This window comes from Artemia franciscana, chromosome 2 (genome assembly GCF_032884065.1).
Source record: "Artemia franciscana chromosome 2, ASM3288406v1, whole genome shotgun sequence".
NCBI classification, from domain to species: domain Eukaryota; kingdom Metazoa; phylum Arthropoda; class Branchiopoda; order Anostraca; family Artemiidae; genus Artemia; species Artemia franciscana.
The window spans coordinates 40,834,750-40,852,276 of NC_088864.1; the positions used below are offsets into that span (position 1 = coordinate 40,834,750).

A 17,527-nucleotide genomic window follows, 5' to 3' on the forward strand; every position below is an offset into this window, starting at 1 on the left:
TATTTTGTGTTCTGCGTCAGCTATTCTTCATTCTTCAGCTATTTTTCATTCTGTTAGAACTGTTTCAGAGTTGTTTGAAGTATTTTGTATTTTGTACGGATAATTTTTGTTTTGTAGGAATTATTTTGGATTATATTTGAACTTTTTGTAATCTATAAGAAGTATTTGGAATGTTGTTAGAATTTTTGTCTTTTGTAGCAAGTATTTTTGGTTCTGCATCAGCCTTTTTTCATTCTGTTAGAACTATTTTAGAATTGTTTAAAATATTTTTGTATTTCGTAAGAATAATTTTTGTTTTTTTCAGAGATTATTTTGGATTATGTTTGAACTTTTTCTATTGTACTTTAGTATTGAACAAGACCCAGTGCGCTTAATAACGTTTTGAGGGTTTAGTAGCTCCAATAGTATACTCCCTATGGGCATTGTAAAATCTATAACCCCCTCACTATTGGATTTCTATGTATTGGTCTTTATTTCTAAGGATTGTTATGGATTTCCAAATGCTGTGAGCATAAGGAAAAGGCTTTTTCATGAAAATATTTTATATTCTATGCCCTTTTTAAGAATAAAATGCATTTTTTTTTTACAAAATCACTGGAAATAAGGAGGAAAAAACAATGGTCAATTTTAGTTTATAAGCACATTTTTGTGGGAAAAATGGTTGAAAATGCTTTATGTGTAGTATTGCTGGCCAGAGGGTGGCACTAGGCAGGCACTTTGTTTCACACTGGCGTCAATTGGGATGAGTCATCAGAAGAAACGCAATTGGGAATTTTCTTTAAGTTTAAACGAACCATTCTAGTGTAAACAGATTTTTACCGGAAAATACCTGAAAAATGTCTTATGTGTGATAATGCATGCCAGAGGGTGCCGTTTGCCATCCATTGAGTGTGAAAGGTTGGGTATTGCATTTGACTAATACGTTCAAAAATTGATCTTTTATGGCACAGTTTATAAGCACTTTAATGAGCACACTCCCTTGAGGAAAACACTCCCATCTTGAGGAAAACACTCCCTATTACGTAACAAGAACCTGCATCTTGAATAAAATTAATAACACCCGCGTCTTGAGGAAAACACCGTTAAACTTCTTCTTGGTTTTAAACCATTAAGGAAGAAAACAGCGGCTATGACTGTTGTTAAAACCAGTAAATCCTCACTACTAACAGGGGATGGTAATTATTCTATGGTATAAAAAACTGAGATTGTGCAGGTTTTGACTCAAGCAGCCTTTTGGTGCAGTAAATCGTTTTTCTGAATTGCGCATACATGGGGTAAGTCTGAGTCAAGATAGTTATCATGATTTGTCGGATGATAGAACTGATCATATTGAAAACTTTATGTATTTTAAACAGCATGGTTTAGATTTCAAAACATCGATGATGAATAAAAAATAAAATGCTATAATAACAAAAATTAGTGTATAGAACTAGGGAAAGTTAATTGGCTTATAATGTATAATGATAGTAATTCCGAGAAACCTCAACGCTTCAGTACACAATACTGTATCTTCAAGATACAACGCCTTATCTACAAGATCCGACACTGTTTGTTGTGTTCAAGAAACAACACATTACTGTATAACAAAATATGACTGTATTGCTAGAAAATTCCCGGAAATAGTTGCAAGTAAAAGTAGCTGTAGTCTCAAGTAGTTGCAGTCACAGTCATTAGTGGTCGTAGCTGAAGTCATGAGTAGCAACGCAGTCCCAAGTAGCCACAGTTTCAGTCAAAGTACCATCTGCAATAACAATGGCTCTGAACGTCAATGCCCTTATCCGTTCCTAAAACAGCTTAGATACGCCTTTTTGATGACCTGGATGCACATAGTGTCTTATGATTTAGCTACAAATTCCACCCCAATACCTCCAATCATTCCTCAAAAGCCCCTTTATACACCCTAGAAGTTTCAACTTCATACCTTCAGCTGTTCCTTAGATATTGCAGATATCTCCTTTTGACAACCAGCATGCAGAGAGTGTATTTTGATTGTGTTCGGTATCCCTCTCAGTATCTTCTCAAAGCTTCACCTTAATACCCTGAGCTGTTTTGGACACCCAGAATAAACATACCCCTTTTTCTCAATGACTAACCATAATGTAAACAAAGAGCACCTTGCATAACATATAAACCTTGCCCACGGGCTGTGAGGGGCTACGTCATCTAGATGGGCATAATCATTTTACCTTTGAACTGTTTTGAGTAAAGTGGCCATTTCAAAATTGTTGTCGGATTCTTTTGAAAATGACAAATCCAAAGCTCAAACTTAATTCCTTCAGCCGTTCTTATTGCAGATCCACCTTTTTTATAAATTGAATGTGCATAGTGCCTTTTGGTTTAGTTGGCATACGCCTCAACATTACTTGAAGTTTCACCTTGATACCTTTAGCCTTTTGGACGCAACCTGAATCATAAATTTTCCCTTTTCTTTATGATAAACCATGCATGTAAACAATGGGCAAATCATATAATTTATAATAATTGCCCCTTGGGTTGTGGAGGGCGTTGCATCTCGTAGTCGTAACTATTAGACCTTCTAACTAGTTTGAAAAAAATGGCTATTTCACAATTTTTTTTCAGTTTCAAGGAGAGGGGACGCCTGAAAAGGAAGGGGGGCTGGTCGCCCTCCAATCACTTCAAATCCCTTCAACATTCCCTAAGAATTTCAACTTCATACCCTCTGCTGTTCCTTAGCTATTGCAGATATCTCCATTTTACAATCAGCATGCCTACAGTGTTTTTTGGTTGTGTTCGGCATCCCTCTCAATGCGTCCTTAAAATTCCACCTTCGTATCCTAAGCTTGTTTGGAGACCCAGGATCAAACATGCCCCTTTTTCCCAATAAAAAACCTTATAGTTTAACAATAAGCAACTTGTATAAGTTACAGCCGTTGCCCCAGGGGATGTGGGTGGTTTCGTCAACCCTGAGTGCATAGTTATTTGACCTTTAGACTGTTTTGGACAAAGTTACTATCTTAAAATTTTGATGGGATAAAATTTGGATGTGGGAGGGGAGATGAATGCCGTGTAATCATCTTTGAATTGTAAAAAGTGGACTATAATTTTCAATTTCAAAATTGAATGATTCCCTCCGACGTTTTTACCGCCACTCCTTCCATATCAAGTGCTTCTGGGGTGAAGGAGGGGAAATATATAAATCTGAATACATTAAGGCCTTTTGGCTCTTTATTATAGGAACACTAGATCTTTGGGTCTGATATTTGTTATTTAGAAATATAAGGAAATTTTTCGGAAGAATTTTCTACGGAAGGGGAGAATTTTCAGTGGGGAAGAAAATTTCTAAAGGGAATTTTTCAGGGGAAATTTTAGACGGGGTCAGGTGTATCTTCTGTCATGATTCACAAAAAAAAGGCAGAAATTAAATTGAAAACACCCAGTTTTTCTCCCTGAAAGTAAGGAGCATCATTCAAACTCAAAACGAACAGAAATTATTCCGTATATGAGTGGGACTGTCTTTAGGCTATTAGTCTTTGGTCTTTAGGCTATAGTTTGGTCCCAATTCTTTAAGAAAACAAGGGCCATTGAATTTGAATTAGAAATAAGACTTTAACGTAAATACTGAGGGACGAGGCGGGGGTGCCCGCCGCATATTCAGAATAACTTTGGTTGTTTTAAGTTTTAATGTTGTTCCTTACTTTCAGTTTAAAAAAAAACTAGTTTTCTTTTATTTAATTATCTTACAAAATAAGGTTAATACACCTTTCACATTTTTTTCATATTCTCGCTTTGAAAAACGCCTTGAGGTATGCAAAAGTAGGAAAAAAAGTCCTTTAAAATTTTATTTCGATAAAATTAAATTAAACTCAACAATGAATGCTCTTCGCGAGATCTTATATGCTTCTATACTTGTTTCCTCGACAAACTTCCTAACAGTAAGCTTCCTCAAACTTATTTTGTTTTAATGGTCAGAATGAAAGTTGTTGCCATCGACTAAAAAGTCCTAGCATAGGATATATAACCACTTTCTAGACGAACTCTCTTTGATATTTAAATATATATATATATATATATATATATATATATATATATATATATATATATATATATATATATATATATATATATATATATATATGTATATATATATACATCAATCAGGTGAATGGAACTTTCCTGAATCATCTCAGACATCAATTCCTAAAATCTTTTTAAGTTTCATTCGCTGAGCTCATGTAATGTCTTTAAAATAATGGAAAGTTTTTTTTTTAGAAGTCATCGTTTTGTCTTGTTTCACAAATCAAATTCATCTTCAAATAAAAATCTAATAAATGGTCTATTTATATTGATAAAAATAAGGTTTTATAAGACACTTTTAGACAATAATATATATTTAGGTCAGTAAGTTCCTTACCGTCTGTTTTAAATTTAATGTTGAAATGATAAACAAACAAATGTCAAACCATAATTTGAAGTTCAGTCAATTTTGGGTAATGTAAAGTGAAAAGAAACGTATATATAATATTTTATGAGTCTCACTTTCGTAGCATTGCTTTAAAACAAAGTAAGAGGTTAAATTATACATGTAAGAAGTACATCTTGCGCCAACGTATAGACTTGTAAGTGTAAAAAAAAGTATAGATTTTCGTCCCTAAAACAAAAGGGTGCATCTCAAATTGTTATTATGTTTTCTTGAGATCGAAAATAAGATTGTTTTACTTTCTTTGAGATTAGTTTTATATTCCATGATTGAAATGAAAAAAAAAACATTAAAATTTGTACTGTCTACATGAGTAATTAGCTTTGTTTTGGTATGTGCACTTATCTATTGAGAAATTGGATTCCAAAAATATATATAAAGAGAAAACAACTTTAAAATAAAAAATAGACGGTAAAAAGAGATTTGGCTCAAAATAGGTATTAATACGATAGCGCATGTCCACAAAAACACAAAAAAGAACAAAAGATACATGTTAGTTGTAGGGAAATGGGAATGCTAGCAAAAAAAATAGTTTTTCGGGGTAATAAAATACCTCAAGTATATAATATATACGTATAAATGTACATAAAATAGGCCAATAATAAATCAATCAAATTGTTCACTCGAATACTGAAAATTCCGTCAAAAAAGAAGAAAATAGCCTCCAGACTGAAAACCACAGATTTACAAATGAAAAATCAACACGTAACACTTTTAATCATAAGATTTGTTAGACTTCGAGCTAGAGGTAACCAAGAATTCTTTTTTTTTTTCTTCCGTTATTCCAGTCAGTACTGATCTGAGGTCCATTTTTTGTTTAATTTTTTTTAAGAAATAGAAACACTTGTTTTCTGATTTTTCTAATTTTGTATATTTTTTCCGTTTCCTGTATTTTTCTAATTTAAATGTCAGAAAACGAACTAAAAAAAACATCGTTTAAATTTATATGATTAAAGTAAAGGGAGACTGAACTCAAAACCATCAAACACTACCTCCAATTAAAACTAAATTCTTATGCGATTTTTGTACTTCTTAAATATGAGTGGTTTCACATCAGAACTAAAAAGAAGACAAAAAATCCAACGCCATGAGCACATTCTAGTTGCTACAAAATATTTCATAGGCTTTCAGTCAATATTCCGGACCTCTTCCGTTATACGTATACCATAGCTAAATATAGCATTTCCATTGTAAACATACAAAATATTTAAGTTGGTTACTTGCTTAACTCGATTGAAAACGGCAATACTCGGCGATATTGTGTGAAATTTCTTATAACGGATCATTTCCTTCGTGTCTCCGCCGCTAAAAGCACTCGACTGCTCCCGAATGGGCCACCGTGAACGTCAACAAACATGAACGTTTGGTCCCGAACTGTTGCTTATTACACTGCTTTGGCACACGCCAAGTACTTTCAATTGTTTTTATGTTTGCACCACTTGAGAAAGCTGTAGGTATGATTTACTTTGTAGTGTTCATTCCCTAATTTGTAGATTACTTCATATGCTTGCCACTCGTCAAATATTATAGTTGTCCCTCTTCGGATATGCACTAAATACACTTTAAACAGTGGTATACGTATATATATATAAAAAAATATTATTTCTTCTTTTTTTTTGTACAATGTTTGCTATATGCGTTGGCACACAGATCCTTAATATGTTGGGGAGTTGAGGTTTTTCCAAATTCTGGGGCTTAGAGAAGTCTTTCTCCATTTCTAGATTTCTTTTGGAAAAAATGCAGGATATTCCCTATCGTTTTTGATGCGACAATGCAATTATTATAATGAATGAAGCAGTGAAGTGTTTGAAAGTATCATTTGCGTTTTTTTTATATAAAACCTTGCGTCTAAAATCAGCGAGATTAGATTCAGGCCAGGATTACGCATAGGTTCGGTAGGTCCGGGTATTGGGACGCACAATGCCGAGGGGCGCAAAAAAAAAACACAGAGATTTTATTAACAAACACTGGACTGATGTGATTTATCGTCTAAGTGCCAGGTGAATTTTGCTGCTGCGATGCCAATTAACGGAAAAGTGATTTTAAAACAACAGAGCTATTCTGTACCCGCTTATAAACTGTCAGATGTCTCCCAAGAATGGCAGCCTAGAGCTCGGTATCACCTTTCTCTTGTATTACTTTTGGTTCATCACTCATCAGTTGCCTTTCTTCATGGCTTCCACTGTCCCCAATTTTTTTGGGATTTCCCCGTAAATCTCTGTCTCTCCGATAAAAATATTGCTTGTGTCTGGGGGTGACAAAACCCTTGGGTCTAGGGGGTGCCAACGATTTAATTTCGGCCCTGATCAGATCTAGCATGGTTAACACAGCTGATTGTCGACGCGTATGTCCTGTCACTTAGTGTCTTTTGTTCAGGTTGTGTTTAACATTTGGTTTTTAATGGATTTTTTTTACTAGAATTTCGGAAAAACACTTAACTGATGTAAAACTTGTGTAAGGAAAAATATGTATGCAAACTTTTTTGATCATCAGGAAGATTTGCTCTTATTTGTATACATTTGACTAATATGGGCAGAGATTAATTTCGCAATTTGCATTTGTAGAATTTGCAAAAATATGTCGAACCTTCATCAATCAAATGATCCAATGGTAATAAAGTGGAATGTCTAGACTGTGACCAGGTTATATCACTATTCACATTAGTCCTTCATTTTAAATATTTTGGGAGCCGACGCTCTTCTGTCGCACTTCAATAAGTCTTCGGAGCTTATTGGTATGTATCCACGGCGATTATCTCTAACCTGGCCAGCTGACATAACGCGTTTCATGGGTACTTCTTCGTCTTTTCCTTCGAGCCAAAATGTTTTCATGAGGCCTTTGCCCTTGATTTTAGTTTCGCCTCTCTCTTTTAGACGGAACTTTGAGCCGAGAAGAGATTTTGTTTTCTCAGAAACATGAATTCTCATTGGCATACTGTTTGACTCCATTCTTGATGCTATAAATAAAAATATGTGTAAATTAAAAAATTGTCTTTTAGATCCACAAATATAGCGCGAAACAAAACCTATTAAAGTCAGATACTTAAATTTGAACAAGAAATTCATCTTTTGATATTTGCAACTGTTTTCGAAGCAGAATATTCAGATAAAATGTCCTTCATTTCCCGATTTCTTGCAATCATCAAATATTTCCTTTCAACATCTAAGGATACTTTCTTTCTTTCGATGTTTATTTCTTTCTTTGGATGTCTCTTTTTTTCGATTTATATGAAGAGCATTGGCAAAAGAAACGCATTTATTTTTCTTGCTCAAATTTTTGAGGGTACCGTTTTTGTTTATGTATGTTTCTGATCAGTAAGATGCTAATTTGGTGCTAGTATATAAAACATAGAGCCACTTGCACTGTTCAGACTCAGCCCTGAAAATTGTTGTCTTGAAATGGTAACAACATAAGCATCGCTAAGAAGTTTTCTTTGCTTTTGGCAGCGCAAGAGACGTAATCTGATGCCAATAGTATTGTTTTCCAGGTGTGCTGCACTTTCTCATGCTTTACCCACCCACTATGTATACAAAAGGCTGAATTAATGTAAAATAAAGGAAGAATAAAACAGAAGAGAACAATCCAGGCATGTTAGCACCGATGCCAGGAGTTATGATGCAGTAAGAAAATCAAGGGATACTCAAATCGACTTGTGAAATCTTGGTATTATTTTTTGGGTCGTGCTCTAGGCATATTTTATACTAATGAAACATATTGTCTGGAAACAACACGTTTTATACAATATGTAACATCATTACAATACTACTTTTTGCTTTTTTATGCATATGAAAACGAGGTCATTCACATAAAAAATGTTCTTGTTTTTAAATTAAGGCTCTAAAGTATAGTCAACCAAAGGGTACACGTTCTGCCCATGACTCACCAAATATGCCATGCCCCATGGGTGGGGTCTGCTCCTTACGATGGGAATAACGCGTATATATCGAAATTAAAAGTATAATGTTTAGTCCTGAAACTAAACATTATTAAGCATAGCGCACAAACATCTGACTTAAAAATCCTATGAACTGATCGGTCTAAATTGGGAAATACTTCGTTATTAGGGAGGGGCATAGGGTCCCCTTGGAAATCCTAAACTTTCCCAGATTTCTGTTCACGTCTAATTGAAACTTTTCAAAAAATGCCTTAGAAAGAAATTGCCATGTACCTGCCTTTTTTTTAAGCTAAACAATCGAATTCTTACTTGTCCTTTTATTCTTCTTCTTATTGAAATGTTTGTCATACAACAGGAATCTGTCAGCGTGTATAAGCTTTGGAATTTGGAAGTATAATAAACTTGTCAATCAACAATTTCGTTTTTATTTGTTTTTCCTGTTTTGAAAATAATAGAAGAAATACGGTTTTGGGAGTTTAAATAGCTGACAATAAAAATAAACAAATTACTTTGCAAGGGCTGAACTCTCCTCAGAACGAACATAGCACTTGGACAAAAAAAAAGAAGCCTAAACATTGCGTAATTTTCAATCTCAAACGTCATCACTTAGAAGATAATTAACTAACTGATTTTAAGAGGGAACAAAGTAAAATTGACCGACTATTGCAGTTAGTTTTTGATCAGATGAGATTAAGTTATTTTATTTTTACCTATCCATAAAATGTTCTCAGGAGTAGTTTGTTCTTTCCTTTTTTTCTTTTTTTTTAATGTTAATGGTCACCGCTGATTTTGATAAACTGATTTTTTATCACATACGTTTTTCAAGAGTTTTTTTTTTTTTTTTTTTTTTTTTTTTTTTTTTTTTTTTTTTTTTTTTTTTTTTTTGACGCACGCACACATTTTAAATTATAAGCACTTCAAGATTTGGTAGCTCAATTTGTAATAAAATGGACCCGAAGTTACTTGCTTTAAATGGAGACATCTTTGATTACCCCACTAAAGCCTATATTCATTTTTCTGATTTTTATCAGAAATAATTCCTATTTTTAATTGATCAAAGTTACGGCAGCTAACTGTCACTAGGTAGAGTAATGACAATGTTTTGCCCCTCCCAGAGATTTAACATATTTATGGCTGATTTGTCACTGCTTTTCTGAAGTTTCTGCCCTTTCCATTGTAATATTTTAGCTAAAACAAAAAGAACTTCTTTTGACTGCACTCAAAACAAGCAAAATAAATATGCCTTTGATGCAGAAAGCCTTTGAAAAACCTGACGGTTTTGACAAAGAAAAGCTTAAACAAAGGTGTGATTTTCTTAGCAGTGTTTCCACTCTTTAAAAGACTGGAAATATACCCTGGAACACTGTATAGATAGCGAAAGGGATAAAGGTAAGATTGGGGTCACGCTAATTGGTGTCTGTTTATTCCATTCTTACATTGCAAAATGTCACTTTAAAGTTTAGTGTGACTCCGGGCTAGCGGCAGAAAAACCTGACCGCGAGATTTTGCAGAATCTGGCGTCTACCCTTTTTCTAGAATTGGGTGTTTTATCGCCATCGCGATTTTCCGGTACCGTATGTTTTTGCCACCCAGGAAATCTTGCATTATCAAGAGGATTAGTTGGGTCAGCTTAGACAGGTAAGGTTAGTCTATGTCTATGTCTATACTGAGTTCTGAGTTCTTTATTTAACAATGAATTTCTTAAACAAAAGATTACTTCAAGATAATCTCCCCCATAAAGCTTCATGGTCGGAAAAGAACAGTAGAGAAAAAAAATACCAACACAGAAAAATATAAACAAAATCCAAAAAAAATGATTCGCCCGCCTTAATAATCCCCAAAATTACTAGCTAGGCAGGGGGTAGCACATGATTTCAGCAATACAATTCAGAGACATCAACTCCAAGGGAAACCGGAATAAAAAAATCATTTACTAGCTAAGAAATCTCGAACATCATTTTTGAACATACCAAACGAGTTGCAGCTTCGTACGAACTCCGGGAGCGTGTTCCAGATCCTTTTGCAAGCTGTCAGAGGGCTGCAACAGGAGGGTTGTGTATGTTTTTGTCTATATCTCTGCCTATGTCTATGCCTATGTCAAACAGTTCGTGGTAACGAACTGTAGTAAGGAGCGACCCGGCTCAATAGTAACCAAAACTCTAAAAAATTGAATTTTGATGCCAATAGCTACATCAAAAGAATCGCATTTTAATGCTGATTTTAAATATATAAGTTTTATTAAGTTTAGTCTTACCCATCAAAAGTTACGAACCTGAGAAAATTTGCATTTTTTAAGAAAATAGAGGGAAACACCCCCTAAAAATCAGAGAACCCTACTGTAGAAGTTTCAAGCTCCTATCTACAAAAATGTGGAATTTTGTATTTTTTGCCAGAAGACAAATCACGGGTGCGTGTTTATTTGTTTGTTTGTTTTTTTCCCAGGGGTCATCGTATCGACCAAGTGGTCCTAGAATGTCGCAAGAGGACTCATTCTAACGGAAATGAAAAGTTCTAGTGCCCTTTTTAAGTGACAAAAAAAATGGAGGGCATCTAGGCCCCCTCCCACGCTCATTTGTTTCCAAAAGTCAACGGATCAAAATTTTGAGATAGCCATTTTGTTCAGCATAGTCGAAAACCATAATAACTATGTCTTTGGGGATGACTTACTCCCCCACAATCCCTGGGGGAGGGGCTGCAAGTTACAAACTTTGACCAGTGTTTACATATAGTAATGGTTAATCGGAAGTGTACAGACGTTTTCAGGGGGATTTTATTTTGTTTGGGGGGGCTCAGGGTAGGGGGCTATGTTGGAGGATCTTTCCTTTGGAGGAATCGGTCATGGGGGAAGAAATATTCAATGAAAAGGGCGTAGGATTTTCTAGCATTACTATAAGAAAACAATGAAAAATAAACATGAAAACGTTTTTTTCAAATGAAAGGAAGGACTAGCATTGAAACTTAAAACGAACAGAGATCATTACGCATATGAGGGGTTCTAAAAATACTTTAGCATAAAGAGCGAGGTATTTAGGAGGAGATAAATACCTCGATCTTTATGCTAAAGTAGTTTTAGTAATTTCAACTATTTATTCTACGGCCTTTCTGATTCAGGGGTCAGTCTTAAAGAATTGGGACAAAACTTACGATTTAGTGTAAAGAGCGAGGTATTAACGAGGGTACAAACCCCCTCGTATACATAATAAAAATATAAGATTATGAAAGTTGGTTACGTAAGTGAATTCTTAAGTTACGTATATTTTTTACTAATAAAAATGTTCATTAAAAATTAAAAGTTCTAGTTTTTTTTTAAGTAACCGAAAAATTGGAGGGCAACTAGGCCTTCTTCTCCACCCCTTATTTCTCAAAATCGTCTGATCAAAACTAAGAGAAAGCCATTTAGCCAAAAAAAAGAATTAATATACAAATTTCATTTTAATAATTTATGTGCGGAGAGCCAAAACCAAACATGCATTAATTCAAAAACGTTCAGAAATTAAATAAAAAAAACTAATTTTTTTTAGCTGAAAGTAAGGAGTAACATTAAAACTTAAAACGAAAAATTAAAAGGTGGCGGAAAACCGCGGTGGTGTTAAAACACTGCTACCCTTTTCCTATCTTCATGACTATAATCCTTGGATATCCGATCCTGCGATAATGTGGTGCTAGTGACTAGTGGAAACTAATGCGGTATAATTGTATAACGATAATTGTTTACTAATAGCCAGAAAACTTGGATCAAAAACACATTTAGGAACGGAAATACTGCTTTAGACTGTTTTAATCCCAGTTTTTCTTTCTCTCTGGCTTATAAATTCGGGACGACTCTTCTGCTGTCTTTTTCCTGAGCCTACCAGAGGTAGTTTTAGGGGGGAGATAGAGGAGGCACTTTCACCGGGCGTAGAAATTTTATGGGCGCAAAATTTTAAATAAACAATCTAACGGTCTGAAAATTTTATTGTGATCTGAAATTTTTTGGAAGTCAAGAGAAGGGGGTTAATCAAAATTTTACCCCGAGTGCAAGAGAGACTACCACTGGGGAACTACCACTGGGGCCAGCCACAACCCTGACCATAATCCTAGCAGTATCGAGTTGATGGTTAACTTTTTTGCGTCCCAAATAGTGTCTTCGTGTTCTGAAAAAGGTACATGTTTTTACTGTCAGACGCTTGCGAAATTGTGTAGTTATTAGTGCCAAATTAGTGGCATAATGTTCAACACAATAATCAAGAGCATGGGTGCCTCACGGGGTAAGCGCGCTTCAAAGAAAAAGGCTGAAAAGAGAGGACACTTTTAAGCATTACAACTTACATTCAGTTTGAATTCTATGGACCATTGTACACAAGATATTTACTGCTTAAATTATTGCCTTCAGCAATTATTTTTCTTTTTTTAATCAGCCTTTTATCCTAACATAGCGATATCCTTTCTGTCAGAAAAAGCCTTTTTAGTATTATCTTCAACCTAAAAAAGCTATTAACCCAAGGATATCTTCTCGTTAAAATAATACACAACGACGAAATTATCCAATTGAAGACTTTATCAGGGATTTTATTTTGATTCATGTTTATTTAATTGATCTAAACGAAAAATAACTAATTAAATTATTATAACTGAAATGTTTTTAAAAGGTCTTTTGTTATTTACCTGTATTAACCGTGTCTCCAAAAAGACAGTATCTGGGCATCTTCAATCCTACAACGCCCGCTACTACAGGCCCTGAATGTACGCCAACTCGTATTTGGATTGGCTCACCTAAAAAAAAAAAACAGCCAGAACTGTCACTTTTGTGCAATTGGCATATTAATTTGTTCTAGAAGCTGTAAAAATCGAACAGGGAAGGAACTTCGGCGTTTAATCTTGCTATACGAAATTTAATAATGACAAAAAGTACCCATTTTTCCCCGGAAACTGCGCATTGTCTTGTCAATAAAGAAAACAAATGAATCAGAACAATTTGGGCTTGGTCTCAGGTGGTTTGGTGCCGTAGTGGGTTATTAGTAGTATTAATAGTAATTAAGCTTTTTCTTTTGACACAATGCGGATAAAGGTAGCGATGACATTTGTTATTCTTTCATTACAATACTTTTGCGCCAAATTTTAAAAAATAATCAATTCTCCTTTAAATTACTATAATATTTACAAGAACCAACAAAAATGTGTTAATATATTAATTAAACTAGTTAACAATTTAATAGTAAAAAAGAACATAGTCTTCCTTTCAAATTGGAAAATGCTTTGCGTGACTTTTGCTTTATAAAATGCTTGCTTTAATTGCTTGCTTTAATTATAAAATGCTTTGCTTTTATAACCATCAACCAATGTGTTTTTATTATCCTAGTTATGTACCAAGGCAAGGGAAAAGTCATGCAATTCCTCTAACTTGCTTAAAACAGTCCCTACGTTTTCCTAATTACTGTCATGAAGGTCATGGGTACGTCCTGTCAATAACACCGCAAAACTAAATTGGATTTTCTTGTTTTGGTGAGCAATTCTTCTCTCTTTATCCGGAAATTATGGAGTAGGATAGACTAATTGAGGAATATTGCAAAGGTGATTGGGAATTAATTGCACAAGCAGTGAGACTTGCGAAGGGTCAGTAAAAACAAAATTTATGAAAGAATGAGTGACTAGGAGTGCATCAGTGTCCCTAAAATTTTCATCAGTCTAGATAGTGGATGGTGGATCAAATACAAAAGTATCAATCCCGGGCTAGAGAAAAAACGAAGTAATCCAGCCACAACACATTGATTACTCCCTTTAAAATGGATTAGGTTCATCATTTTTCATTTTCCCACAACTTGAAGCTAAACATGAGTAAGAATTTGATATTAATTGCAAACAGCTGTTGAAAGTTCGGGTTATGTTGTACCCTTGTCCAGAGTGTGTGGGAATTTTATATATTTAGAAAGGAAACATTATAAAGGGGACAAAGAACCCTCGAAATGTGGTTCCCACCGATCGATCACTGTTGCTCCGAATTTATGTAAGATTTTGAACTCATAGTTATAGATAAAACTAATCTGGTTTGCTTTGCTTCTGATAATCAGTCCGAGTTTAAGAAGAATTAAGCGTCTACAAAATTTAACTGTTTACAAAACTATTTATCCTGGGTCAGAGAAGAATCGTAGTAATCCAGCAACAGCTTACTGCTTAGTCTCTCTAAAAAGCATTAGCCTGAACAACTGTCTTTTGAGTTCATACCTCTCGTCCTACAAATTAAAGATAGATATGAGTCAGAATTTGATAGTAAATAACAAGCGGCAGTTGAAAGTTTGGGTTTTGTTGTACCCTTGTCCAAAGTGTATGGGATATTTCTAAATTTAGAAAGAATGCATTTTAAAGGGGACAAAAAACCCTTGTAATGTGCAGCCTTTAGGCTGCACATTGCCAGAAAAGTGTTAAATGTCTGTTTACCACCCACTTCAAAAGGAAATGGCTATCTTGGAAACTTGAAAGGGGGGAAATTCAAATGGAAAATGAAAGTTCCAGTGCTCTTTTTAAAGACCTAAGGCTTTTAGTGGGTGGAGGGAATAAGCATAGCACCAATGGGCACAGATGCTGACTTAAAACAATTAAAATGTCATGAGAATCAGAGGGAAGTTTTCCTGGGTACTATTTGTTTCTTAAAAAGTGCTTGAGGCAGTTTTGATTGATATCTTATTTCGTCCCCTGAGAGCGGTTTTGTCGTAACTAAGGTTTTCAAAATTCCGAGAAAAACGACTTTGAAATTTTCACCTTTGCTGGAACTTATACGGTACTACCGATTTTCTTCACAAATAAATAAAAAAAAAGCAAAAAAAATAACTAGGACGGTCTCCCGAATATGAGATGGAAAAGGTGAGGTCAAAACTGAAATGAAATACAGATACGACAATCCGACCTTACCGAAATTATAGTAGACTTAGATACGACAAACTGGTGTAGGCTGCCTATGCTTTTCACCATGAAGATACGACAAACAAATTCTGATGCAGCAATACTATTTGAAAAAGTAGAAGAAATAAAAAAAAAACCCCAGAGACGTTCTCTTTTTTTTTGAAGTTTCTTTGCTGGCCGCCGTTTTGTTTCAATGGAATCCTCCTCTAGACATGGATCTCGCGCAGACGGAGAGGCTTCCAAACGTTCAGTATCCCTCTTGGCCTTGTAGTACTGTTCATTCTTGGTTTCAAAAAACTTCTGGTCTTGGTTGGGGATGAATTTCAGGAGATACTTGACATCTTTGATTTTTGCGTCAGGTAGATTAATTTTTTGGGCAAAAAATTTGGGCAAAACAAAGACGTTCAACAACACGGACAGCCGAAGTATTGGGATACTTTTTAACCGAAGTACATTCTTGTGATATAGTAGCCATTTGCAAGTCTCCAGGGAAGGAAGTTTTGAACCAAACTCTCTTAGCGTTATCCTGACGGAACTCAACTTGTTTTACCTTTGAATACGGTACCAACGAGTACTTTTACAACTTTGCTGGCTTTTGAAAGTCAAAGAACTTTAACTGGGTCACTTGCAGGACATTCAAAGGACATGCCTTTCTTACTTTCAGTAACTTCCTTACCAGATCTATGGAGAAAACAAATCAAGGTACTTTAGCCCCCCTCAATAGTGCTATGTACAGCATCAACCTCCTGTATAGTCGAATGATCTGGTTCAAAATACTTCATAACCACTTTTTCTAAGCGTGGAAATGTTCTTAGAACATCTTGGATGGCGAAGCATACAATTGAGTTTCGGTTCTGGGACACGCAGGGGTCCGACCAAGTAATTAACTGACAGATATCAGGGTAAGTATCAAGAACTTTTTCTAGTATGGCAAGTAGTCCACTAGCTATTTCGTTTGCTCCATGTCCAGCCTCAAACTCGGACCAAATGCAACAGTATACCTCATTGATTTTCTTACTGTTTCAGACTGTTTGAGAAACTTACTGTTTCTCTTACCCGGCTCAATAGTAACCAAAACTCAAAAAAAGGGATTTTTATACTAATAGCTACATCAAAAGGATCACATTTTAATGCTGATTTCAAATGTATAAGTTTCATCAAGTTTAGACTTACCCATCAAAGGTTACAAGCCTGAGAAAATTTGCCTTATTTTAGAAAATAGGGGAAAACAACCCCTAAAAGTCATGGAATCTTAACAAAAATCACACCATCGGATTCAGTATATCAGAGAACCTTATTGTACAAGTTTCAAGCTCCTATCTACAAAAATGTGGAATTTTGTATTTTTTGCCAGAAGGCAGATCACGGATGCGTGTTTATTTATTTGTTTGTTTTTTTGTTGTTTTTTTCCCAGGGGTAATCGTATCGACCCAGTGGTCCTAGAATCTTGTGAGAGGGCTCATTCTAACGGAAATGAAAAGTTCTAGTGCCCTTTTTAAGTGACCAAAAAATAGGAGGGCGCCTAGGCCCCCTCCCATGCTAATTATTTTCCCAAAGTCACCGGATCAAAATTCTGAGATAGACATTTTATTCAGCGTAGTCGAAAAACCTTATAACTATGTCTTTGGGGACGACTTACTCCCCCACAGTCCCCGTGGGAGGGGCTACAAGTTACAAACTTTGACCAGTGGTTACACATAGTAATGGTTAATTGGAAGTGCACAGACGTTTTCAGGGGGATTTTTAGGTTGGGGGGGGGGGTTGAGAAGATAGGGATATGTTGGGGGAACTTTCATTGGAGGAATTTGTCCTGGAGGAAGAAAATTTTCATGAAGGGAGCGCAGAATTTTCTAGCATTATTAAAAAAAAAAATGAAAAAATAAATATGAAAAAGTTTTTTCAACTGAAAGTAAGGAAAAACATTAAAACTTAAAACGAACAAAAATTATTACGCATATGATGGGCTTACCTCCTCCTAATACCCCGCTCTTTACGCTAAAGTATTTTAGTAATTTCAACTATTTATTCTACGGCTTTTGTGATTCAGGAGTCATTCTCAAGAAATTGGGTCAAAATTTAAGCTTTAGTTTAAAGTGCGAGGTACTGACGAGGGGGTGAACCCCCTCATATACGTAATAAAAACATGAGAACACAGAAGTTCGTTATGTAAGCTAATTTGTAAGTTACGTATATCTTTTACTAATAAAAACATTCGTAAAAAAATTATAAGTTCTAGTTGCCTCTTTAAGTAACCAAAAAATCGGAGGGCAACTTGGCCTCCTGCCCCGTTCCTTTTTTTCTCGAAATCATTCGATCAA

The 17,527-nt window shown here is 35.1% G+C and overlaps 1 protein-coding gene across 2 annotated transcripts in view; it reads right to left on the reverse strand.

The window, feature by feature from the left end:
- Positions 1-5,267: 5,267 nt before the first annotated feature.
- Positions 5,268-17,527, reverse strand: part of LOC136041597 (soluble guanylate cyclase 88E-like) — a 129,948-nt gene continuing 117,688 nt past the window's right edge. Inside the window, exons 11-12 of one of the 2 annotated variants that reach the window (XM_065726305.1) lie at positions 12,978-13,085; positions 5,268-7,394 (exon numbers count right to left, since the gene is read on the reverse strand). In XM_065726305.1, the coding sequence (XP_065582377.1) occupies positions 7,099-7,394; positions 12,978-13,085 (404 nt within the window). In that variant the 3' untranslated portion in view covers positions 5,268-7,098. The remainder of the gene's footprint in view (positions 7,395-12,977; positions 13,086-17,527) is intronic. The other variant, XM_065726313.1, reaches the window with a different exon arrangement.